This window comes from Wyeomyia smithii, chromosome 3 (genome assembly GCF_029784165.1).
Source record: "Wyeomyia smithii strain HCP4-BCI-WySm-NY-G18 chromosome 3, ASM2978416v1, whole genome shotgun sequence".
In the NCBI taxonomy this organism is placed as follows: Eukaryota; Metazoa; Arthropoda; class Insecta; order Diptera; family Culicidae; genus Wyeomyia; species Wyeomyia smithii.
Genome location: NC_073696.1, coordinates 92,379,139 through 92,405,934, shown reverse-complemented (window position 1 = coordinate 92,405,934; position 26,796 = coordinate 92,379,139). Strand labels below are relative to the sequence as shown.

Here is a 26,796-nt window from a genome sequence, read left to right as displayed (position 1 = left end):
CTCGTGGCCGAAGAGTACCCCCGGGAGGATCAGTGACATACATGCTGCGGGGCACAGCTGGCTACGTAAACCGTAAAAGTTCCTGTGTGCGGCTGCTATCCGTCTCTTCACTTCGCGGCTAACATCATTGTCACACGTTACGAGAGTTCTAGGTACCCTTCGTCAAATTCGTCGACTACTTCATAAATGACTCGACAAACGACAAACTTCCATACTCTCTACCAACTACCATGTACTTTGTTTTGGCAGAGTTGACGATAAGTCCAGTTTTCGCTGCTTCCCTTTTGAAAGGCACGAATGTCTCTTCCACTGCTCTGCGGTTGATACCGACGATATCAATATCATCCACAAAGTCAAGAAGCATATGATACCGCTCCATTACACGCCAGATCTCCTTACTAGGATTTGACGCAAGGTGAACATTTGGTCCGATGTAGACCGCCCTTCCCGGAAACCGCACTGCTCATCTCCAATAAAGGGTTCCTGCAACGGCCTCAGTCTTTGAAATAGGATGTGGGAGAGAATCTTATATGCAGGATTGAGGAGTGTTATACCTCGATAGTTACTGCAATAGAGTCGATGGCCCTTTTTGTAGACTGGGCAAATGAGTCCGTCCAAGCAGTCCGCTGGTAGTTTGTCTTCAGCCCAAACTTCTAGAATGAGCCGATTGATAGCACGCAACAGCTGCTCACTCCCAGTTTTGAAAAGTTCGACTGGGGACAAGTTTTTGTGTTTTTTTTAGCTCCTTACAAGCTTCCCTCACCTTGTCTAAGCTTGGCGGATCCACAGCTTGTCCATCCTCCTCTAGTTCTCTCCTGTTTCTGTCGACTGATCTATCCTCTACGCCGTTTAATATAATCTCGAAATGTTGCTTCCAACGCGTGGCCACAAATGCCTCATCGGTTATCAGGTTTTCTTCCCTGTCGTTGCACATGGCAGGGATTGGCATAGTCCGGTTCCTGATTCCGTTTACCACTTCATAGAAACTTCTCGTGTCGTGCCTGGAGAAGCATACTTCCGTCTCCGCAAGAGATCGTTCGCAGTGCTCACGTTTCTTGCGTTGGTAAAGTCTCTTTTCTGTCGCTCTAGCCTCTCGATGACTCTCCATCATCTGGCGTGTCACACGGTGCTCTACCACCATCAGCCGAACATGGGCTCGACTTTTCTCACATGTTACTTCTTGGCACTCCGCAACAAACCACGTGTTGCGTGTGGTTCCTGCAGTCGTGCCCAACACCTCTCGCGCTGTGTAGCTGACCGTGTCGTGGACGTGCTTCCACTGTTCGTTCAGATCTCCAACCGGTTCACCAATCCGCTCGTCAACCTTCCGAGTGTACTCAGCAGCAACTCCGTCAGCTGACAACCTCTGGATGTCCAGCCGTATCCTTCTCGAAATGCTCGATTTGTATAAGTTAGCCAGCCGAGCGCGAGTCATTCCTACCACGAGATGGTGGTCTGAGTCGACGTTTGGACCTCGGAAGGACGCACAATTTTATCGAAGAGCTCATAGAACTCCTCCTTCACGTCATCGGGTTTGTCGTTCGTCGGTGCGTATACGTTGATAAGGCTGTAATTGAAGAATTTGCACATGTTTCTCAATACGTATATCCGGTCACTGATAGGACTCCACCTAATTATCCGCTTGATCTGTGTTCCTTGTATGACGAAACCGACGCCCCGTTCACCTCTGTCGCCGCCACTTGTAACCTGCGTTGTAGATCACAATGCAATTAAATTACTTTTCTTTAATTACTTTCGAAATATTAGAATTATTTACCATTAGGCTTACAAATTAGTTATTCATTTTATTATATTATATTTTTCTTATGATTCTATAAATTTAAAGGTTATTTACCTTACTGTTTCTAAAAATTATCGTTCAAAAATCTATAGTTAAATATACGATCGAAGTTGATTTAAAGACATACCAAAATCCAGACAGTAACCGTAAACATTGGACAGCCGGAACCGCAGAACATTTGCTCTGCCAATTCAATGCACTAATACAGCACAGAATAAGAGCCTTTGGAAAATGTCGATGTCTGCCTACGTCAGTTCCTACGAAATTCAGTGCCAAATTGGGAGAATATGACAAGAACGATCACTTTTATCAATAGTGATATGTCTGCCACGGGTACCTAGATTAAGGAAGAGGCATACCACAAAAATTCAAAACAATGGTCGCAGTGATCCAAATCTTACAAAAAAACCTTAGTTTGGTAAAAAGTGAGTTAGAAGGCCGCCGAATTCTACGGGGTTTGTCAGTTCTACGTTAGCTTAGGGGAAAACTCTCTTCAGTCTCTGAAAAACTTATCTTTGCTGGGGGCACCAAAATACACAGAAATTCATTTGGAAGTGAGCCTCAGAGGAGTCAGGATCGTTGTTGCCAGCTTCGTTGTTAAGTTGTCCAATTTTACAAAAACATTCAATTTGCTTTTTGTTCAACTCAGTGCCGTGGAAGTAATTGTCTACCATGAGGAGTGCCGTTTGTACACCGTTTGCAACAATAGGATGCTAAAGCGGCTATTGAAAAATCAAAGAAATAGTTATCGTTTTCCGTTATATTTACTAGAAAATTTTTTGGAAATAAATATTGAAATTCAGTCCGCGCAAATATATATTTCGACTGTGACTTACAGTCTTCCTCAGTGCTTATGTGGACCGGTAAAGAGCAAAGCTTGAATCCTGTTTTTTATTTGTAGTAGGTAAAATGGAAATTTAGCACTCTTAATTGGAGTTAGGTAGGGAATTATGCGGTCGATTGTTTACCGTACCATGTCTGGGGTTTTTGGGAAGCAGATTGAATAGCCATGAGTAACCTAGGGATACGTTTCAAAGAACATTTCGCAGAAGTGACAAAAGCAAGTAAAGTTTCAAAAAATGCCCCACCACACCTTTTCAAATCAAAAGTGGCTGAACATATTTTTAACGAGGAACATCCACTAACTTCGGATAACATTCACCTACTCCGCCCCGTTAATAATTTATGGAAATTAGACGTAGCTGAAAGTTTAGAAATTTATAAACAACACCCATGCACGCTTCTCAACAAAGACGCAGGTGATCACTATAGACACTATATATATAGACCTGCGGACTGAATCGCAGCGAGCCAAAAAAACTGTCAAACGAGCGAGCCAAAATGAACATAATGAAAAATGTGTATCAAACAAATAACAACAATATAGAAAACCAGCGTTGCTAGGGTTGCTGCCTGCCACTCCGCAGGTCTATATCTATAGTGTTTATAGTAATCACCCCTCATGGCTATTCAATCTGCTTCCCAAAAACCCCAGATATGGTACGGTAAACAATCGACCGCATAACTCCCTACCTAACTCCAATTAAGAGTGCTAAATTTCCATTTTTACCTACTACAAATAAAACGGGATTTACGCTTTGCTCTTTACCAGTCCACATAAGCACTGAGGAAGACTGTAAGTCACAGTCGAAATATATATTTGCGCGGACTGAATTTCAATATTTATTTCCAAAAAATTTTCTAGTAGAGTATAACGGAAACCAATAACTATTTCTTTGATTTCCCAATCACTCTGCTAAGACGCTCGGTATAGATTTTCTAAATTCGGCTATTGAAAGTTTTTTTTCTACGGTTTCGATTTTTGTTGTTAATTTGGTTTGCTGATTTGATTCTCCTGTCCAACATGGACGAAAAAGAAACTGACTCCTGCGATTCCGAAGGCAAAATTTGACAAAAGTTGATCCATCGGGTAAAACTGTACCCAGAAGGATATTCGGGGCCCTGTGTTGTGTTCCTCCGGCCCAATGTTAAAGCATTGAATAAAATGCAAATTTGTAGAGATCTGACACCATTTTCGCCTGTGTCCGAGATGACTATAATCCACTCTAATAAACTGCATGTTTCGATGTCATGCATTTAGGGGGAGACCCTACTCTGGAAACAAATTATGATTTTTCGAGATATTTTTTTCGGATGTTGAAAGGTGAAGTTTTCGAGTATTTTGGTTGTTGATTGAGGTATGTTTGAATATGTATTTTGCATTTCGTGGACTATATTTAAGTGAATATTACGCTGTTGACAGCGTTTTTTATGTAACCATGTTTTTTCAACTAGTGTTACGTTTTTCTCAGCATCTGCTGAACCGATTTGGCTGATATTTTAAGCACGTAGAAATATATTATCTTACTTGTAACATAACCGTTTTTCGATATCTGAATTTTTGCAATGTTTGATGAACTTTTAAATAGTGATTTTTTATTAAAAAAAATTGTTTTTTTTTTAAATTGGCCGCCATTTTGGCAATTTTTGGAATTTTTAAAAACGGTTATGTAACAAGCTAGATAATCAATTTTTACAAACCAAAAAAAAAAATGCCAAATCGGTTCAATAGATGCTGAAAAAAACGTACCACCAGTTGCAAAACATGGTTTCGAGAGAAACGCTGCCAAGAGCGTAATACTCACTATATTTGTATCCAAGACAAGCAAAATATATCGTCAAATGTACCATAATCAATAACGAAAATCCCGAACACATCACGTTACTCTGAACATCCGAAAAAAATTACGAAAATTTTATATCTTTCGATCTTCCAGAGTAAGGTCCCCCGTTAAGCAAGCAGGGAGCTGCATAGCCGCAAGGTTACAGAGTCCGCTTTGTCAAGCGAATGGTCGTGGGTTCGAATCTTAGTAGAATCAGGCCACTCGATGTCAAAACTGGACTTGAAGTATGGGTTTATTCTCAGGCTCCCCACCACTTACCCTTCCTTTACGCTGAAATCTATAACACCTTTGCGTGACTTTCTCTTAACAATAAATAAGTCCCTCTTAATAACAAAACTGGCCAGAAGGACGCACTATGAAACTTCTCCAGGGAATTATAATTGGTGATATTTGGCAAGAGGAACGAGCATCGGAATAGTAGAACAGTAAGGGGTAAAAGGAAGAGTATCACATTACACACAAGCACTGATAAACAATAATAATAAGCAAGCCACTTCTCAATAACGGTATTGTTAATAATAGAAGTGCGGGATACAGCAGGCACCCGGGCATATCTCACAATCAGTGTTGAGAATATTCACTGTCATGATATTCAAAAGCAGCGATTTTCAGCTGTCTTTATATTGATAATCATACTACCTATGCGACCGTTGATATTGAAATGTTGGTGGTTGTATATATGTGTTTATGTGGGTTTCGGTTATTAAAAGAGAACTCGAACCTCTCGAGTGTACGGTCGATTCAATAATGCTTTATTATTTCTATTTCTTAGCCTATACAGGCCGCACGATCGCAGATCGATACGTGACCTTTAATGCTGTGCTCAGCATAATCGCCGTCGCCCGTTCCTCGCGCGGGTGGCGTGATAGCGTTTATGCTGATCACAGTGTTTACACTACTTAAGCTTATATTACTTTCTTTTGCTTATCTTAAAAGGGGCCGTATCCACCACACGCCCTTTCTTAATGAATTTAAAAATTAGCCTTAAGTTCTAATTTTTAAATCTATATAATGTTTGAATTGAAATTAGGAATAAAACATATGAAGTGAAAATCAATAATACAAATTGAAATTGGTGGATAAAAAAAAATTTATAGTTTGAATTTATAATTATTACTCTAATATAATATATAATGATGGAGATACATATATATACATATACATACACATATATACATATATATATATATATATATATATATATATATATATATATATATATATATATATATATATATATATATATATATATATGTATATATATATATATATATATATATATATATATATATATATATATATATATATATATATATATATATATATATATCTATATATATACATATATATATATATATATATATATATATATATATATATATATATATATATATATATATATATATATATATTTATATATATATATATATTTATATATATATATATACATATACACACACACACGTACATATACATATATTAAAATCTGTATAAAAATGTTTTTGTATCAAATGTTTTTATATAAAAATATTTCTGTATAAAATGTTTATGAATAAGAATAACATTTATATAAAATATTCATGGAAATAATCATTATAAACTACTCTGGTTTCATCTTCTTATCTTTCTGAAAAACTGAATGTAGGTTCTTCTCTCTCTTTTTTTTTTTTTTTTACTTTAAAAATTCTCTTATTCTGTCCTTATGAACTATGTCTATATCTTTATTATTTTTAATTGCTATCTTTACATTTGATCCCATATCTTCTAAAATTTCATATGGTCCGTTATATTTTGTTTCTAATTTAGGTCCCTTTTCGGTCTTCACGAGGACCAATGTTCCTTTTGTAAAATTTGTGTCTTTGGCGTTTTGATTATATTTTGAAACTCTATCTGCCTTTACTTTGAGAAGATTCTCCCTAGCTTCTCTTTGAGAAACTTGTAGCTTGTATTTCAAAATACTCGTGTAGTCGTCAATGTTATATATTGGGTCTGTTTGGTATTGTCCAGTTAGATTTGAAGGAAGGGTGCAAAGTCTTCCGAAAAGCAATTCGAACGGAGTCTTACCTGTTGCACTATGTACCGTTGTATTATAGGCAAATTTGTAAAACGGTATCCAGGCAGACCAACTTCCATAAGAGTTGTTCGTTTGTATGCGTAGAAAATTTCCAAGAACTTTATGCGAATTTTCCAACGCTCCGATTGTTTGATGGTGGTAAGCTGTGGAATTCAGCTTCTTCACCTGTAATAGTTTACATATTTTTTCAAATACAGTAGACATAAATTCGGTACCTCTATCTGTTAGAACCTGTGCTGGTACACCATAATTCAAAATGACATTTTCAACAAACGCTTTGGCCACGGCATCTGTTGTCTTGTCCATAATAGGTGTTGCGGTCACAAATTTCGTCAGATCACATTGAGTAGTCAGTATATACTGGTTACCTTCTGCGTCCGGCAATAATGGACCTACCATATCCAGAAATATTTTTTCGAAAGCTTGACTAGCTGTGCTTGTCAGCTGCATTGGTTGTTTAGTGTAATGGCTCTTGTTTCTCTGACAGTGTGTACATCTCTTTATAAATGAAACAACATCGTTATCTAAGGTTTTCCAATCATATCGTTGTTTTATAGTATTAATTGTTCTTCTTATTCCTGCATGCCCTGCAGTTGGCAATACATGGAAATCATTTATAATAATTTTTTGTTCATTTCTATCGTCTATTTGACGAGTATTTCTGCCTAATATAATTATAGGCGGCATGCCTTTTATATCGAGGACTTCTATTTTGTCCTTTAATTTTTTATTTTCAATCGTATTTTTAACGATTAGGCCTTTTATTTTGGTTTCTTTGATAAGATCCACTAATCGGTTCATTACTCCCCGTAGGTGAGTCAATGTCGTATTAGGGTCGATACAAATAATACCCTGCTCTAATTGAGCTTCTAGCGCTTCATTTTTCTTCATGGATCCAATTTTAATTTCAATATAATTATTCGGTGTATCAATCTTAGCCGATGTATCAGACTGTATTTTCTGTTTCGCGGTTTGACTTCTGGTACAAATAAAAGCTGTACCTGCTGGTGTTAGAGCCTTAAGATCTTCGATCGAAATACGTGATAACGCGTCCGCTACTACGTTTTCCGAGCCCTTTTTGTATATAACGTCAAACTTATATTCCTCTAGAGCCAAACGGAACTTGGTTAATCGGCTTGAAGGATCATTTAGTGTAAATAAATAAACTAATGGGCGATGGTCTGTAAAAATTTCAAATTTCCTGCCATATAAATATGGTCTGAAATGGCGTATTGCCCATACGACGCCTAATAACTCCTTCTCGATAGTGCTGTAATTCAGTTCAGCTTTATTCAAAGCCCTACTCGCAAATGCGATGGGTCTAGTGTTTTGATTACTTAATACTGCTCCTAAAGCCTTTCCCGATGCATCTGTGTGCAAGGTAAAAATATTACTCTCCGAAAAATTCGGGTAATCGAGGACTGGTGGATTCATGAAACACTCCTTCAAGTATTGAAAGGATCGTTCACACTCCTCCGTCCATTTAAAATCTTCATTTTTTCGAGTTAATTTATTTAAAGGACTACAAAGTTTCGCAAAATCCTTAATGTGCTTACGGTAATAGTTCGCAAAAGCAACGAACCTTTTTACCTCATCTGTGCTTCGTGGACTACTCCATTGTTTTATTATTTCAATTTTTGAAGGATCGGGTTTTACTCCTTCTACAGATACCAAATGTCCTAAATACAACAATTCGGTTTTAAGAAAATTGCATTTTTGCGGATTGAGTTTAAAATTTGTTTTACGTAAACGTTCGAAAACATCTGAAAGGTTTCTATTGTGCTCTTCCAGAGTCTTTCCAAAAACAATAATATCATCTAAATAAACAAGACATCTCTCCATATTAAGGCCTGACATGGCTACGGTCATTAATCTTGAAAATGTTGAAGGACTCACTTTTAATCCCATAGGAAGACGTGTCATTTGATATTGTCCTCCGCTGGTACCAAAAGCGGTAATTGGTCTATCTTCTGGCTTCAGTTCACATTGGTAATATCCTTGTGAAAGATCCAAATGAGAAAAATATTTAGCTCCTGCTAGCGACTCAATCACTTCTTCTATGTTAGGAAGTGGAAACTTATCATCTTGCAATGCGTTATTCAATTTGCGGTAGTCTATGACCAACCTCCATTTTCTTTCATCCTGAGCTGATTTCTTGGGAACCAGTAATAAAGGACTATTCCACTCAGAAATAGCGTTCTCAATGATATTTTCGCTCAACATTTTGTCTACTTGTCTCTGGACTTCTTCCTTGTGAGCTTGTGGTAATTTATATGGTCTGGTATATACAGGATGTGTATCTGGCTTAACAGTAAGCGAGGGTTGATAAATTTTCGTCACTGTTAATTTGTCATCTTTCAAACAAAAAATGTCGTTATATTTTATGCACAATCTTTCTATCACTGGTCTGTCCTTGTCATGGATTTCAGTCAGTTTTAATTCTGATAAAAGTTCTTTCGTTCTACCAACACTATATTTTGATGCACCGTCAATCTCAAGTATATCATAATTTTTTAAAGGTTTTGCTTGAGGTTTATCAACCTTCACAGCTTTATTTTTTATGTTCAGTATCCTAACAGGAATTTTTCCTTTTTCAGGTTTTACAATTGCTCCTGCAATGTATACTTGTGGTTGTATCTCCTGATTTAGAATAACCATTGGTTCTGAGAAACAAGTTTCAACAAAAGCAATCACTTCAGTTCGTGGAGGAATTATGAAATTTTTCTCAAATCGGGGGATTCTTAATGTCATTTTAGAATTTTCAAAATTTATCTTTGCTCCAAACTTTTTCAAAAAGTTGGTTCCAATTAAACCTACATTGGATGGTAGCTCATCCATAATGTGAAACGTAATCGGGTACATGTAGCCATTATATTCTGTAAAAGTATCTATTGTACCTAGTGTAGTGGTTACTCCATTTACACCATTTACTTCAATTATCCGTGATGTGTCAAGATATGAATTTAAATTTTTCGTTAAATGACGCTTATCGAGTAGACAGCATGAAGCTCCACTGTCCACTACTAAAAGAAAATTAGTGTTATCTATTTTGAAATTCAATCTTAGAGCTCTCTCGCCGCTAAAATTACTCACGAAAAAACTCTCTTACATTTGCTTCTGCTCGGGGTTGTTGCTCTTGTGGTTCCTCCGCCACATTTGCATTTCGTCTCTGGGGATTATTATTATTGTTGAGGTTGTTGTTATTCCGAGGAGCATTGTTTCCATTGTTATTGTTGTTATTATTATTTTGGTAGTTATTATTAGGATAGTTATTATTAAGATTGTTGTGGTTATTGTTGAAGTTACGTCGATTGCTTCGATTATTATAATTGCATCCTTGATTGTTATTAAAATATCCAGGGTTGTGGTTATCGTAACCATGGTTGTTATTGCAATAACCTTGGTTATAATTTCGTTGATTATTGTTATTATGACGATAACCACGGTTATTATTATTGAATCTGCGGCCTCCTCTACGGCCTGGGTTTCGGTTACTAAAATGATTACTGAAATGGGGAACTCTGTTTCCCTGAGCCCAGAATGCTGGCTCCGTCGATGATTGAGGTTGAACCTCCAATGCATCAGAAATAGCCAAAGTCAAAGTCTTTGGATTTCTGGACTTTACTAAATAAGCTGCCGATTTGTCTCTTAAACCATTTATAAAGGTGTGTACGGCTATAGGCTCCACCACTGGCCTAGCGGAAGCTTTGGTAGTAAATGGGGGGCCTTTGGAAACCCATGCAGCTGCCAGTTTCGTGGCTAGTTTTTCAATTTCACTGCCGAATTCGGTAACAGTTCTACCACTCCTCTGCTTTAACGATCGCAATTCAGCCTCCACCGCTATGGGGGTGAGCTGGACAGCAAACTTCTCTTTAAGTGTGGCTTTCGCTACCGCAAGGGTTTGAACTCCTTCGAGGGATCCGCGTGCAGCGCCCACTAATCGGGATTTGAGAAAGGTAATAAAGCTGACTTCCGGTACTTCCGGGTCATCAGCTCGTTGGACATCCACGTTGTCCAACCAAGACTGGAGAGAAGCAGCATCCCCGTCGTATTTATCAACGACTCGGATAGCCACTCTAATGACAATATAGTCGGCGGTTCCTTCAGCGGTTACTGTTATCTGCTTGATTTCTCGTAATAGATCGTATACCGCTTTAATCTTTTTATGCCTAGTCGGCGCTGTCAAATTCTTAAATTTCTTTAAACTAGCTAGCAACTTGTTTAGAGTGTCACCAGCTTCAAAATTTTTTTCCATTTAGCATTAAAGCATAGGTTGTATGTTACGTAGTTATTTATTTATTTATATATATATATATATATATATATATATATATATATATATATATATATATATATATATATATATATATAAATATATATATATATATATATATATATATATATATATATATATATATATATATATATATATATATATATATATATATATATATATATATATATATATATATATAAATATATATATATATATATATATATATATATATATCTTTCAGACAAGAATGGTCATAATAAGTATAGAGTGTTTTTGATACGAGGAAAATACATATATATATATATATATCCATATCTACTTACACATATACGTGGATTAGTGTTTTTTTTTTTTTTTTTTCGTTGCTACTCCATAAGTAAAATAGAATACTTATATTCTTGTTGTTACCTAAAAGGTAAGTCCATTGTATATTTCAGTGATTTCCCATATTATTCCACAACAGCACTGTATCTATTTCATCGTATAGCGCTGCCAGAGCGTTGAAAGTTGTCGTTGGTGCGCTATATCCGATGGCTGCATTTGTAGCTAGGTGGTACAGGTGTTCCGAAAGTTTCAAGTATGCTTCGGCCTCTTCCGGCATAAATGATCGTTGTTTGATATGGTCGTACAAAGTGTCTCTTAATTGCGTTAGATGATGACGGCAATATTGCACAAGGAATGCATGTGACCTCTTCTATTGGTGCATTTGGTCTTTTCTGGTTCATTCGAGGAACCTGGAATCTTCTGATCGCCTCATCGTTAGCTTTACGTTGCACAATTCCACTGACTGCTACTGCTCATTTTCTACTGCTCTTCGGGTTTTTGTTCACTGTTTTGAACATTTTACATTTGTATATCTTTGTTGCACAATTTCAAACACTTCATAACTGGGTTCAAAGTTTTCAGTAAAGCGACGCCGAACCGATACACCATCGCCTCCTGGCAGGATCGCCATGAAATGTTGGTGGTTGTATATATGTGTTTATGTGGGTTTCGGTTATTAAAAGAGAACTCGAACCTCTCGAGTGTACGGTCGATTCAATAATGCTTTATTATTTCTATTTCTTAGCCTATACAGGCCGCACGATCGCAGATCGATACGTGACCTTTAATGCTGTGCTCAGCATAATCGCCGTCGCCCGTTCCTCGCGCGGGTGGCGTGATAGCGTTTATGCTGATCACAGTGTTTACACTACTTAAGTTTATATTACTTTCTTTTGCTTATCTTAAAAGGGGCCGTATCCACCACAATATTCATGATACCAAACAACCGATGAGCACCGACAAGATAAACTTTAACACTCGTGTTGATATTTTGATGGTCAAAACTGAATATCATATCAAAATAGTGAAAATCAAATCAACCTTATTCAACCATTTATACTGTACTGGGCATTGTACAGCGTCTGAACAGATTTGCACTACTTGGATCGATTATCACCGAAGCTTCTTTGAACATCATTACGAAGCCTTTGATATTCATTCCACTGTTCTGTCAATGAATATGAGAAACATCGTCGCAATGAACATAGGTTACTGAGTTGCATCGGCGAATAAATGTACTGACACTGAGATTTAATTAATTCATCTACTCATGAATAAACATTGATATTCTAAGGCACTGCTCACAATAGATCTACAATTCTGGTCGCAGTGAGGAAGTCCATACAGAAAAAAAAGCAAGCAAGACAAATTGATATTTGTGAGCTTCCTACGCTGGACTATCTAGTTTACATTCCAGCTCGTATAGTGGAGATCGACGTAGAGGGTCTGCTGAGGGCTGTAACCAGCCGTTTCGAGCATTCCAACCTTTAGCTGGTAAAGCTACTCGATTGTAAACAATTGCACTTAGTATGGCTCAACAAGGGTGTAAAACTCACACCCAATCAAACTTATTTCGCGTAATTTACGCCGGCCTGCTTCGGCGAGCTATGTGCTAGTGGACAAGGTGCATCTACCCGTGCGCTTGTTCATACCACGGATAACGAACTGTCATAAGCGCAAGCAGTTGGCTCATAAGACCCCTCAATGCGGTTATAAAGATCGTTGTGGCAAATGCGGCGATTAAAACGCGGATAACGCTTGTGATAAAGGTGCTGAAAAGTGCTGAAAAGTGCCCCTATTATAGGCGATTGCGATTTCTGAAAGAGCGCTGCCACGACACTAGTTTTTCCGAATACTTTAGACAACGTCCGATGAGTCTAACTCTGACGATTCAGTTGGTTCTTTTGCTGAACCCGGGAAAGGAAAAATCTTCTCTTTTCTTGAATTTTTTAGAGAAAGTTAAAGAAGATCCTCATGTACGGACCCCTGCTCAGGGGAATTTTGGAAGTAAAATTAATTCACTCAAAGTTTTGAATAATGCATACAAATGCGATGTATGTTACCTCTGTTTAAACTTGCCTTACTTCAAAAAGGATCTTAACATTCATGATTTTTGTATTATTCGCCTTGACCGAGGTACCTCTCATAGAGGAGTATTCTAGGTCCCAGACATCAAAGTTGTCGCGTATCAAATGACAACACAAGGTAAAGCTTCGTATTGTCTAAATATATACTCCTCCCAGAGCACAGGTTGGGCAACAGCTGCACTTTGATTTGATAGAAATCCTTTCCTCTCCATGGCTAATTCTGGGAGATTTTAACTCCTATGGCGTGGCTTGGGGTTCCCCTCCAAATGATAATCGCGCCACTTTGATCTATAGTCCTTGTGACAATTCTATATGACAGTTTTAAACTTTGAAAGATAGTCTGCGTTAATTTGACTCCTCGCTTCTAGTGACATTGCTCTGTTCTTTTTCGAATAGTGCGAACCTGTTCTCGTTATTCAAAAAAACTGAATTCTGGCATTTATTAATTATCGATGTAATGATTACTCATTAATAAATTTTAAACAAAAACTTGCATTTTAAATGATTTAAAATTTATGCATCAATTTAACGTCAGAATAAGATTATATTATCTTTCCAGAGTTAAACAGTGGGGATATGATACGTGTAGCAAAACCTCGAGTCGATTCGAAATCTTCCACTAATTGAAAAATATAACTTTCCTCTTCTTGGGCTTGATTCTCGGCCTCCCACTCCGTGGTGGGACCAAGCTTATGAAAAAGACTGCTTATCCATGACAGCAACTTTTCAACTAATTCGGCTGTCATTGCATTGCACAGCTCTCTCTCTCTGCTTTCCGTACATTCGGTACATAACCCGACAGTAACTGACGACAGTACACACAGGTAATGCCAAACGGGCTGTTATTTTTCGTTTCCTTATATCTGATGATTCTTCCAAGCTGTCGCAAATGACAGCCTATAATCTTCGACATCCTTCGGCACGAATCCGAGTGGGATTTCAGGTGATTATGTTTCACGACAGTAAGGCCGATGGAAGAATAAAAGAGAGATGGTGCGAAGCACGTTTTTTCTTACGTGGGGAATAATACCAACAATGGAAACACATTTGAAACGGTTTGCTTTGTATTCAATATGCCATCGGCCTATGAAACATAAGAAACGAAAAAGTGCGAGTCGATGACAGCCGCTCAGCAGACTGTCAACAGCGCAAGCCAAGCTAACAGGACATCTTCAAAATGAGCAAACTAGGCTATCATGTCCGAACGAACAAAATACATGCGCAAGAATGAACTGTCGTGTGCAACACAAGACAGTTTCGTTGCCTTGTGTAAGCTGTACTCCCGGTAACCGCAAGTCAGTCCCATCTGTAAAAATGTTGAAACGAGAAAACAGCTTCGAAAGATATTTCATTCACGCTCAGTTATCACTTATTTAAGATGAATTATTTTGACAATATTCATGTTAAAATATAGTTTGCATACTAGCCTGCACTAATTACGTTGTAAAAACCATTGATATAATTGATTTTATGATAAAAACCTTAAGTGTGACTGACTTGCTGTTACATTCTACACCGGAGAGAGAAAGTAACCGCAAGTCAGTCACATTGCAAAATTGAAACTATAGTGCGTGTTGACGTGTTGTTATTCGTTGCCCTGGAAAACTGTCAATCCTTCGCTGTTAGGAAGTGTATGTCCATGAGAATCTTTTAAGAAATGTCGACGTTGGAAAATCTCATGATGTACGGAACCGATGAAAGCTCATCCGGCGAGGACTCGGATAAAGAAACTGAAGCCGGGACTGCAGTTGGTTCATCCTACAACAAATGTCAAGATGTTCCAAGTCCATTTGAGGTTCGAGCATCACCTTTGGAGATTTCTTGGAATGATTCCCTGGATTCTGTTGGAAGATTTTTCGATACTCAAGATTTAGATTTTGCGGATAGATCTACGAAAAAGCGAACCAAGAAAAAAAATTGACTTGCATTCGTATTAGCAGAGATTTGCTCCACATAAATTCATCACCAATTCAAACTACAAAATAATCCCAATAATTGATAATTATTACTAGATAACTTATTTTCATCTAAACGGTCGTATCGAACTCTTTTTTACTCCCAATTCATTTTACTGTTGTATTATGCATGTTTTTTTTTGTAAATCGGGACTGACTTTCGCATATTTTTCTTCTGGGACTGACTTTCAGTTACTTTGCCTTAAGTGACAATTCGACTTGATATTGATTTCCACTTTTGTTGAACAAACCACTATTTTTTATCGGTACATCTGAAAATATACTCAAAGCTAGGCCAAAATACGATGCTAGCTCAAAATTGACAAAATTACAGGTGGGACTGACTTGCGGTTACCGGCAGTGTAGCTGTATGTGAGCTCTCATGAATAGCTTATTCATGAGGCTGTTAGAGTAAAAAGGGAGAAAAGTCGTCGTCTTAAGCCTGGGTGGGACAAAGAGTATTCCGAAGTCTTCGCAGAAAAAGTAGTCGCGTTTATAGCCTTTCAGTAGGTAGACAAACCTTACAACTTCAATCGGTATTTGCAGCTTGAGAACAAGTTTAAAAGCTTGGTCCGAGCAAAAATAAACGCGGTTATTGGCGTCCGTTCGAAACCTCGAGAAAGACATCGTGAGCACTTTTTGGAGCACTACCTGAAGAATGCGAAATCGTAATGTAGTCAACAAAAGCGAAGAGTCTTCAAGTCGGTGGATATTTAATTTTGCCAGGAAATTATGTCCGGATTCAGTTCCTGTGCAAAACATTATTCCCTGCTTCCGACCAGAACTCATATAGACCGATAGCAACGTTGTCCTGTATCCAGAAATTGATGAAGAAAATGGTAATCCCTCGCTTGGTTCATTAGTTTTAGAAATGGTCTACTATCAGATACTCAATTTGATTTACGAGCTAAAGAGACAAACGATTGTCTTGCGTTATTTCGTGGGATTCCAATACATTTACACGAGCGGAAAATCCATAAAATATTTTTCTAAAAATTAAAAAACAACAGCTGGCTTCGGTATCTTCAACAACAATTTAACCGCCTCTTATAAGCTCGCCAATCCTACTTCTGTTAAAGTCGCAGAATTGGCTGCAATTCAGTTATCGAATTACCCAAGAACCATTACTTCATCTTTACGGTCAGTCTCATTTCTTAGTTCTCTCGATCACCTATCGATACAAAATATAAAGCATTCTCCGTATTTTCTGGGGAAAAACGGAAACATTTGAGTGATAATTCCGAAAAATCTTCTAAGATTACCTTAGTGTAGGTCCCCTCTCATTGTTCCAATCCGGGCAACGAGAGAGCGAACACTTTGGCAAAGGTGGGCGCAACAAACAGTGATGTTTGCGATAGAACAATTGCTTACAATGAGTTTCGAATGAATGAATAGGTTTTTCTTTAGGTATATCTACCGTATCTTGCCAGCAGTGCAAAAAGAAATTAAAATAAATTTAGATGTCAAACGCTAAATGGCGTGTAGCCGCGACACTCGTTTTTTGGTACAAGATAAGCACATTTTATTCATTCCGCGTCGAACACTCGACAGAAACGGACGTGCAAAGTGGTCGTTCTATTACAATCCTGTCCGTGTGTACGAATAGCCAAACAAAAGAGTGTATTATTCAAGGCCATCAGTTGACAGTCGAGTCCGTGTCGCTGTGCTGAGTGATCTCACACCCGGCTCACTGCTGGTGGCTGTATTGGTGCTGCTGTACTGGTGCTACTGGCTGCTTTGGGTGCAGCTTCGAACGATAGGACAACCACTGCTGGAAGGAAGAAGTAAAGAGGTACGTGTTCTTGTCGGCGCTAGTTCGCTAGTGCGCTACATTTAGCGCGATGGATATAGATCCCTCGCCTCCCGTGCCACCATCCCTGAACCCCCCTGACCCTGACCCTTCTGTTACCCCCTCCCCTGTTAATTCTCCAGTCCCCCCTCGCCCCAGGCTTTACCCGGACGGATCTCAACAGGGCAGCTATACTGTTTATTTTCGTCCAAAGGCAGGAGTGAATTCAAAGCGATTAAACATACTGCAAATTTCAAAAGACCTGACGAAGGGGTACAAGGCCGTGACCGAAATTTCCAAGGTCCGACCTAACAAGCTCCGTGTCGTGGTCAGTGATCTGACACAGGCCAATGCTATCGCTTGCTCTGAGCTCTTCACACGCGAGTATCGCGTTTACATACCCGCACGAGACGTGGAGATCGACGGTGTCATAACCGATTCGAGTCTGTCTGTCGAGTGTATCCTAAAAAGCGCAACCGGTTGCTTCAAAAATACTGAAACACAGGCGAAGATTTTGGATTGTAAGCAATTGCGGTCCATGTCTCTCGTCGGCGGTAAAAAAGTTTACACTCCGTCAGATTCGTTTCGCGTTACGTTTGCCGGATCTGCACTCCCTAGCCACGTCTCGATCGACCGGGTTCGTCTGCCTGTGCGATTGTATGTACCCCGTGTTATGAATTGCACCAATTGCAAGCAGTTAGGCCACACAGCCGCCTACTGCTGCAATAAGGCACGATGTAGCAAGTGTGGGGAGACTCATGCGGAAGATTCTTGCAGTGTTAATGCTGAAAAATGTATTCACTGTGGGGAAAACCAGCATGAGCTCTCCACATGCCCGGTGTACATGCAGCGCAGAGATAAAATCAAGCGGTCACTTAAGGAGCGTTCAAAGCGTTCTTACGCTGAGATGCTGAAGAAGACCGTGACCACTTCTACCATAACATCGAACCCCTTTGATCTGTTGCCCTCCGATGAAACCGATTCTGACGATTCATCAGCGGGAACATCTTATGCCAATCCTGGGGAGTCTAGGAAGAGGAAAAATGTTTCTTCTCCTAAACTTCCCCGTAAAGGTCCTAAGATTTCCCAAAGTGTAATGAAAAGTACGAACAAACCAAACAGTGCTGCGGAAAAACCGAAGCAAACTCCTCCTGGGCTTGCAAATTTAAAGTCCCAGAAGGAGTTCCCAGCACTGCCAGGAACATCTAAAACCCCAGTTGTTCCTTCTCCACATCCAGTTGATGAAACAAACTCTGGATTAGTGAAATTTTCTGACATTGTGGACTGGATTTTTGAAAATTTCAATATACCCGATCCAATTAAAATTTTTCTTACAGCATTCCTCCCAACAGTTAGATCATTTTTGAAGCAGTTGACTGCCCAATGGCCCCTCCTTGCAGCGATTGTATCCTTCGATGCCTAATTCAACTGCGTATATGAAGGATTCTATCTCTGTCTTACAGTGGAATTGTAGAAGTATTTTACCAAAAATTGATCCGTTTAAAGTTTTGATAAATAAAAACAAATGCGATGCATTTTCCCTTTGTGAAACTTGGCTTTCTTCAAATATTGATCTCAACTTCCATGATTTTAATATTATTCGCCTTGATCGAGACACCCCATATGGAGGAGTACTTTTAGGGATTAAAAAGTGCTATTCTTTCTATCGTATTAACCTCCCCTCGATTCCAGGCATCGAAGTTGTCGCATGTCAAATGGCAATACAAGGTAAAGAGCTTTGTATTGCCTCAATATATATTCCTCCCAGAGCACAGGTTGGGCAACGGCTGCTCTTTGATTTAATAGAACTTCTTCCCTCGCCACGTTTGATTTTGGGAGACTTCAACTCTCATGGCGTGGCTTGGGGTTCCCCATACAATGATAACCGCTCCTCTTTAATCAATAACCTTTGCGATGACTTCGACATGACTATTTTAAACAACGGTGAAATGACACGTATCCCGAAACCTCCAGCGCGCCCAAGCGCTTTGGATCTATCCTTATGTTCGACGTCGCTACGGTTGGATTGCACATGGAAGGTAATCCTTGATCCTCACGGTAGCGACCATTTGCCTATTCTTATTTCAATTAATAACGGGTCGACTCGCATGCGACCAATTGACATTCCGTATGACCTCACACGGAATGTCGATTGGAAGTTATACGAGGAAATGATTTCAAAAGCGGTCGAGTCGATTCAACATCATCCACCACTTGAAGAATACAACCTCCTCGCGGGCTTGATTCTCGACGCCGCGTTGCAAGCCCAAACGAAGAAATATCCCGGCGTAACGATCAAAGAACGGCCTCCCACTCCGTGGTGGGACCAAGAGTGCTCCGATGTCTACACGCAAGATCCGACGCGTTTAAGGCCTACCAGAAGGGAGGTATACCTGGCGACTATTTACGGTATTCGGAGCTTAATACCAAGCTTAAAAGTTTGGCTAAAGCAAAGAAACGCGGATATTGGCGTCGGTTCGTGAACGAGACGTCGAGGGAGACATCGATGAGCACTCTTTGGAACACAGCCCGAAGAATGCGGAATCGCGTAACGGTCAACGAAAGCGAGGAGTCTTCAAGTCGGTGGATATTTGATTTTGCCAGGAAAGTATGTCCGGACTCTGTTCCTGAGCAAAACATTGTTCGCGATGCGTCTCCGGGCCACGACGCGATAGAATCACCTTTTACGATGGCAGAATTTTCAGTTGCCCTCCTGTCCTGTAACAATAACGCGCCTGGGTTAGATAGAATCAAATTCAACTTGTTGAAGAATCTACCCGGCAATGCCAAGAGGCGCTTGTTGAACTTGTTCAATAAGTTCCTGGAGCAAAACATTGTACCGCAGGATTGGAGGCAAGTGAAGGTGATCGCCATCCAAAAACCAGGGAAACCAGCTTCTGATCACAACTCTTATAGGCCGATTGCAATGCTATCCTGTATCCGGAAATTGATGGAGAAAATGATACTCCGTCGTTTAGACCATTGGGTCGAATCAAATGGCCTACTATCGGATACTCAATTTGGCTTCCGCCGTGCCAAAGGGACGAATGATTGCCTTGCGTTGCTTTCAACAGATATTCAGCTGGCGTATGCTCGCAAAGAACAAATGGCGTCTGCGTTCTTGGACATTAAGGGGGCTTTTGATTCCGTTGCTATTGACATTCTTTCGGGTAAACTTCACCGACAAGGATTTTCTCCAATTTTGAACAATTTTTTGCACAATTTGTTGTCCGAAAAGTACATGCATTTTACGCAAGGCGATTTGGCAACTTTTCGCATAAGCTACATGGGTCTTCCCCAGGGCTCAAGTTTAAGACCCCTTCTTTACAACTTTTATGTAAATGACATCGACGAATGTCTGGCAAATTCATGCACGATAAGACAACTTGCAGACGACAGTGTAATCTCTGTTACAGGAGCCAAAGCTGCCGATTTGCAAGGACCATTGCAAGATACCTTGGACAATTTGTCTGCTTGGGCTTTACAGCTAGGTATCGAATTCTCTCCGGAGAAGACTGAGATAGTAGTTTTTTCTAGGAAGCATGAACCTGCTCAGCTCCAAACACAATTAATGGGTAAAACGATTTCTCAGGTTTTGGTACACAAATATCTTGGTGTCTGGTTCGACTCTAAAAGCACCTGGGGTTGTCACGTGAGGTATCTGATGAAAAAATGTCAACAAAGAGTGAATTTTCTTCGTACAATAACCGGACAATGGTGGGGAGCCCACCCAGGAGACCTTATAAGGCTTTACCAAACAACGATACTGTCTGTTATTGAGTACGGGTGTTTCTGCTTCCGCTCCGCAGCAAACACACATTTGATCAAACTGGAGCGAATACAACATCGTTGTTTGCGTATCGCCTTGGGTTGCATGCAGTCGACCCATACGATGAGTTTGGAGATCTTAGCTGGAGTACTACCATTGAAAAACCGCTTCTGGAGCCTGTCTTCTCGTATTCTAATCAAATGTGAGGTCTTGAACCGTCCCGTGATTGAAAATTTTGAAAGGTTAATCGAACTTAATTCTCAAACCCGTTTTATGACATTGTATTTCAATCACATGTCCCAAAATATTAACCCTTCTTCGAATATTCCAAATCGTGTCGACTTATCAAATACTTCTGATTCTACTGTGTTTTTCGATACATCCATGATAGAAGTAACTCGTGGAATCCCGGATCATTTACGCGTGCAGCAGATCCCTAAATTTTTTTCCAATAAATATCGAAACATCAACTGCGACAATATGTACTACACTGACGGATCACTTCTTGATGGGTCCACTGGCTTCGGTATCTTCAATAACAATTTAACCGTCTCCCATAAGCTCGATAATCCTGCTTCTGTTTACGTCGCAGAATTAGCTGCAATTCAGTACACCCTAGGGATTATCGAAAAAATGCCCACGGACCATTATTTCATCTTTACGGACAGTCTCAGTTCCATTGAGGCTCTCCGATCGATGAAAGATGTTAAGCACTCTCCGTATTTCCTGGGGAAAATACGGGAACATCTGAGTGCTTTATCCGAAAAATCGTATCAGATTACCTTAGCGTGGGTCCCTTCTCACTGCTCGATACCGGGTAATGAGAAAGCGGACTCTTTGGCTAAGGTGGGCGCAACAAACGGTGATATTTATGAAAGACCAATTGCCTTTAATGAATTTTTCGCACTTGTACGTCAGAATACGATCATCAGTTGGCAAAATGCTTGGACCAGAGGGGAATTGGGAAGGTGGTTACATTCCATAATCCCCAAAGTATCGACGAACCCGTGGTTCAAGGGGTTGGATGTAGGTCGGGATTTCATTTGCGTGATGTCCCGGCTTATGTCCAATCACTATAGATTTGACGCGCATCTCCGTCGTATTGGGCTCGGGGAAAGTGGTATCTGTGCCTGTGGTGAAGGTTATCACGACATAGAGCACGTTGTTTGGTCATGCCCTGTCCACCGTGACGCCAGGTCTAGATTAATAGCTTCCCTGCAGGCCGAAGGTAGGCAGCCGGCTGTTCCTGTTCGTGATGTCTTGGCGAGCCGTGACCTATCCTACATGTCCCTTATATACGTTTTCCTGAAATCCATCCACGCCCCAGTTTAGTCCTATCCCCTTCCGCCTACATCCAACCAAACGACAAGAACACGTTAAGACCCCGGATCCGGAAACAGCAATCAGACCCGCACGATACTCTCAAGGCCCGATGGAAACAACCCAATATGCCAGTCCGTAATATCTTGGCCCAGCAGCGGAACAAATTTAATATGCTGCTTACCTATGGCAATGAAAACCATCAAACAACAAATCAGTGCTTTTAATGCAAAATATTCTAGCTTTAAGTTAGATTTAGTTTCAGCTCGTAGTCGGCAGCGAGGATAAAAAATTTGCTTTTAGTTATTAAGATACTTTAGAAAGTAAGCTACCAGATATGATTGGCGCCGTTAAACATTGAATTGTATTTGTGCCGTGTCAAATAAACTATAGATGAAGAAAAAAAAAAAAAGCACATTTTATTATTTTATTCTCCTGGGCTTCGTCAAATCTGAAACATTTTTTCCAGAGTTTACTTCTAAACCATCAAAAATAAACTTTATTTGTTCTAATACCGTCATTTTCCAAATTATCTTTCCGGATAAAAAAAACAACTCAAGGTTCACGTGAAATTATACAAATGGCATGAGGAATGTCATTCAAAATGGCTTTCTCTTATGTTCACCTGCCGCCACGACGAAACAAATGAGAGCATAATATGGACATAATGAACTTTTTATGAAGCGTTATGATTTTAAATCAAGATCAATCATTTTTTCGCTCTGGAAGATTCAATAAACTGCAAATGCAAAATGTTTCTTTCGAACCTAATGAAGTATGCCACATCACACGATCCTAATTTATTTAAATCTGTAATATCGCACGTATTGAAAACCAATTAATTTAATAGTTAGTTAATTAATAATCTCTCGTTGGTTTACCAACAAAAATCGTTCAACACGTTACCTTTTTATTTTCTCTTTCCAGGTCCATAGTCTGTGCGGCTTTTACGCTCTGTTCACAAATCATGTCATCAGACGTCTCTACTTGGGAGCCTATTTTCACAATAAGGTAACGTTTAATCTGCTACAACGTGTAATCCAGACGTTATTAGTTTCAATAGTACGATCGGTTCGTACAGCCATGACATTAATCAAGTGCAGACATCTGCTTCTCAGGTCAAAAAGTTTTCCACCTACACCAGCTCTAAAATATGGTCTGACAAGGTAATCGTATAGCTTTACGGATGTATAGATATTGATTCTGATTTAGTTTTTGCTCGGCCAACAAGACGAAATATTGATTGCACTACTGAATTTTATCAAAAGTATTTTATCTGCAATAAAATAGTTGTTTCAAGAAAACTTTGGTTGCTTTAAGAACCCTTTTTCCTATTCACCGTCAATGACAAGGCCAGTAGCGAACGATTTACTCGAGAACTTATTTCCAATCCGATCCGATGGCGGGACGGCAAGATTTCCTGCGGTTTCCATTTATAGCACTGCTCGTAACATTTCAATAGCACAATAAATTCATTATTAGTTTGCAATCCGGTAGAAAGTTCGCCTTGAAAAGCGTACACAACGAGTGACATTGAAATAATGTCGTGTCTCGTGTGCGCGCGGTTCACTAGAGGCTCACGACGAACGAATGTAAATCTTGTGACGCATCGTTGTTGCCGTGTGACGACAAATGGTTGCGTTCCGAGCGGCCGGAAAAGGGCATCCTTCCATCCGTTAGTTACCGGTTTGCTCATTAACTTGTCCAATAGGTTTAGTTTCGCAAAAGGCAGGAAGCGTTTTGTCGAGGAAAGACAAAGATTTAACGCATTCGAGGTCTCATAAAGCATCCGACAATGGCGAAAAGTTTTGCTGGTGCCAACTTCGCAAACGACAGGTTAGGGTTTGTTTGTGGATGTTATTAATTTTTACCCGTCGAATTTATATGCCTGATTCAATTTCTGCAAACTTTCAGTAAAAGAAATTGTTTCTGGTTTCAAATGACGTAGTTTATGCGACATTATTTGCTAAATTAATAGTGGAGTAGCACGCAGTTTTTACGTCATTGTATAAATTATTTTGAGAAGAAATGAAGCCTAGGATGTTTCCCTAATTACAGGAATTTATGGAAAAAATTAGTTTTCCGCTCGCACATGCGATGAAATTTGACCTTCAAGAACATTTCATCATCTTTTGAAAAAAATATTTTAATTCAGTATATTCAGTTAATAAAATTCGAGCCACTCGAACTTAGTCGATAGGTCACTTGCCATGGGAAAACTGCGACGCTGTGTCACAATCTGAAATAAGTCAGTTGATACTCCTCACTCAGTTCTAACCAGTACAAGTTCATTGACAATGCCATATTGATCCGCTTAAGAAAACAGTCTTCCTGCTTCTCATAATCAAATTAACCAGCGTTCTGTACCAACAACCGGGACGTTACTAGCTTAGTATAGACTTGCGCCCAGCAATCGTTTCTTGCTGCTCAAAATATACATAATTCTAATTCCAAATAAAGAAACCTAATTACCTTGAATAAAACCAACAGGTAAACTCAACAAGGAACCATCCGAAACCAAACGCCATGTTAGTGCACATCACAAATTAGTTAGTGAAGCGGTTATCGACCGCACAGTGTAGGTCAATCGCCGTAGAAAGCAAAGGCAGAATAGGCACATATGTGCGTCTTGCTGTTAGGCCGGTTCGAGGCATCACGGTCGACGACGGTCGTGTGCCGGAAAGTATGTTTCGGGAAGCCTTATAAGGTCTAGTAAAGTGAGGAACCTTGGGGAAATCATAGCCGATAGCCTGATTGCTGCGGCTCACGTTCTAATAGGGGCCCGATCCGATCGGGAAGCCCGATGATGTTTAGTGGCTGTATTGCGACGCGACTATACTACACTTCTGCCTTTGCGGAAGCTGTTCATTTGAAATCATGCAAATTATACTTGTTGTAAGGTAACCGAAGGGTTCTGATGCACGTTTTGTTTTGAATGGATATTGGATACTGCTGTGGTTTGTTAATACTTGATTACTGCTAGCGGTTTGTTTATATCGTGAAGTAGATATTTGCATTGCGATTGAGGAATTGAGTTATTAAACAGCAACAACAGATATCTTTTCAACAAATGACGAGCAATTATTTCCGGTACAAAGAGCACAGGATTGTTCTCATCATTTATTAATGATTTTTTGAACATAAATTCAGATCAATTAGATATTATTCTGAGGATGTGAATTCTAATTTTGATACCAAAAATTAGATTAAAAAAAAAACAGAATTAATCCACCTAGCGGTGCTTGAACCTTTTTTATACTTACTATTACTATACTTCTTAAGCCAGCAAACCACAAATCGTATACCAGAAGTCCGATTTTTATAACGATTGAGAAGAATTTAAGAATAGTTTTCCAGAGGGTAAAGCAAATACGATCATTGAATCAGAAGTCGATCGTGAATGTTATCACTGGAATATATGAGTTTCATTTTTTCGATCACAAACCAATTTTTTTAATGCTGGCTAGAGGCAACTTAAGACTTTTTGAAAAAAATCAAACGTGCAGAAACAGTAATAGATAACAATGATGCAGGTTCCATTCTAGAACAGCAAATATGTACATAACCAGATGTAGTGGAGGGGGGGGGGGGTTGGTTGACAGGGGGCCATTATCAAAAATCGCAGAACCTAGAAGAATACACAATGATTATAATCCATAATTATAGTTATGAATCAGCATCGTATATTCTCTGCGAATTGCAGCACACTCCTACCAACCCGCTCTCAAGAAAATATAGTTAGAAACCATACAGGAATGCGTTTAATGCCTTGTTACTGTACAAATGTTACTTCTATCATACGTGTGATAATTTAAAGAAATCAACAAAAATTTAGAACTTTTGTTTTGCGATAAAATCTGTGAAGATCAAATGCTAGAAGATTTCATTCTAGTTCTTGAAATACGAAACACGTTCAGGGTTTAATAACATATGCTGCGACAACGAGAAGCCTTTTAGAATATGTGGCTCGCCAATTGGGTTGCATTTGCACGCTGAGGGCTCAAATTTTGCTACAATGTTTTAATCCCAAGAGTTGTAAATGCTTCTTATTCTCTGTAAATCTGCCTTCAATGTACAATATAACAAACATTTCAAAGGAAGTGCGAACGACTTCTCAACACTGTTAGAAATTTGTTGTTTCGATTGTTAGGATTCGTTTGCTTTCGCAAATAGGACTTATCATTCGTAGGGATTTAAACCTACTTGTCAAAAAAGGCGAATTTTTCAAATTGTTAATAAAAAGCTATGAAAGTCGAAAGGATCATTTATTTATACAAGCTAAGACGCATTACATAGAACATAAAAAAATACACTGGTAATCACAAGTTTTGCCCTAGAGCTCAAACTAGAAAAAAAAAGAAAGATTATAGGTTTATAACCATACTTGTTAATTTTGGTGCCCCTATTAAAGATAACTTTTTTAAGGACTTAAATGAGTTTTTTCATAAGCCAACGTAAAAGTAACGAACTCGGCGAGCAGTTACTCTGCGACCTAGTCCAAAATTCACAGGAATGGTTAAAAATCTATAACAGTTTTGGGCAACTTGTTTGAGCTTAACCCTCTGATACCCAGTGCTGCCTCTAGTCGGCCTTCATCAGAAACTCAATATCTCTTCATCAAAACGTCTGTTCACACTTATTTCTTATAAAATGAACTGACATGACTTTTTCTTATGTTTATCTGCGGGTTCATGATTATCTGAATCACATGATAGCA

General features: G+C 39.2%; 1 protein-coding gene across 3 annotated transcripts in view; it reads left to right on the top strand.

Moving 5' to 3' along the window:
* LOC129733271 (dual specificity tyrosine-phosphorylation-regulated kinase 2) overlaps positions 1 to 26,796 on the top strand; it is a 296,861-nt gene that overhangs the window by 2,619 nt on the left and 267,446 nt on the right. For all 3 annotated transcript variants that reach the window (XM_055695016.1, XM_055695015.1, XM_055695014.1), the window contains one exon: positions 23,007 to 23,090. In XM_055695016.1, the coding sequence (XP_055550991.1) occupies positions 23,007 to 23,090 (84 nt within the window). The remainder of the gene's footprint in view (positions 1 to 23,006; positions 23,091 to 26,796) is intronic.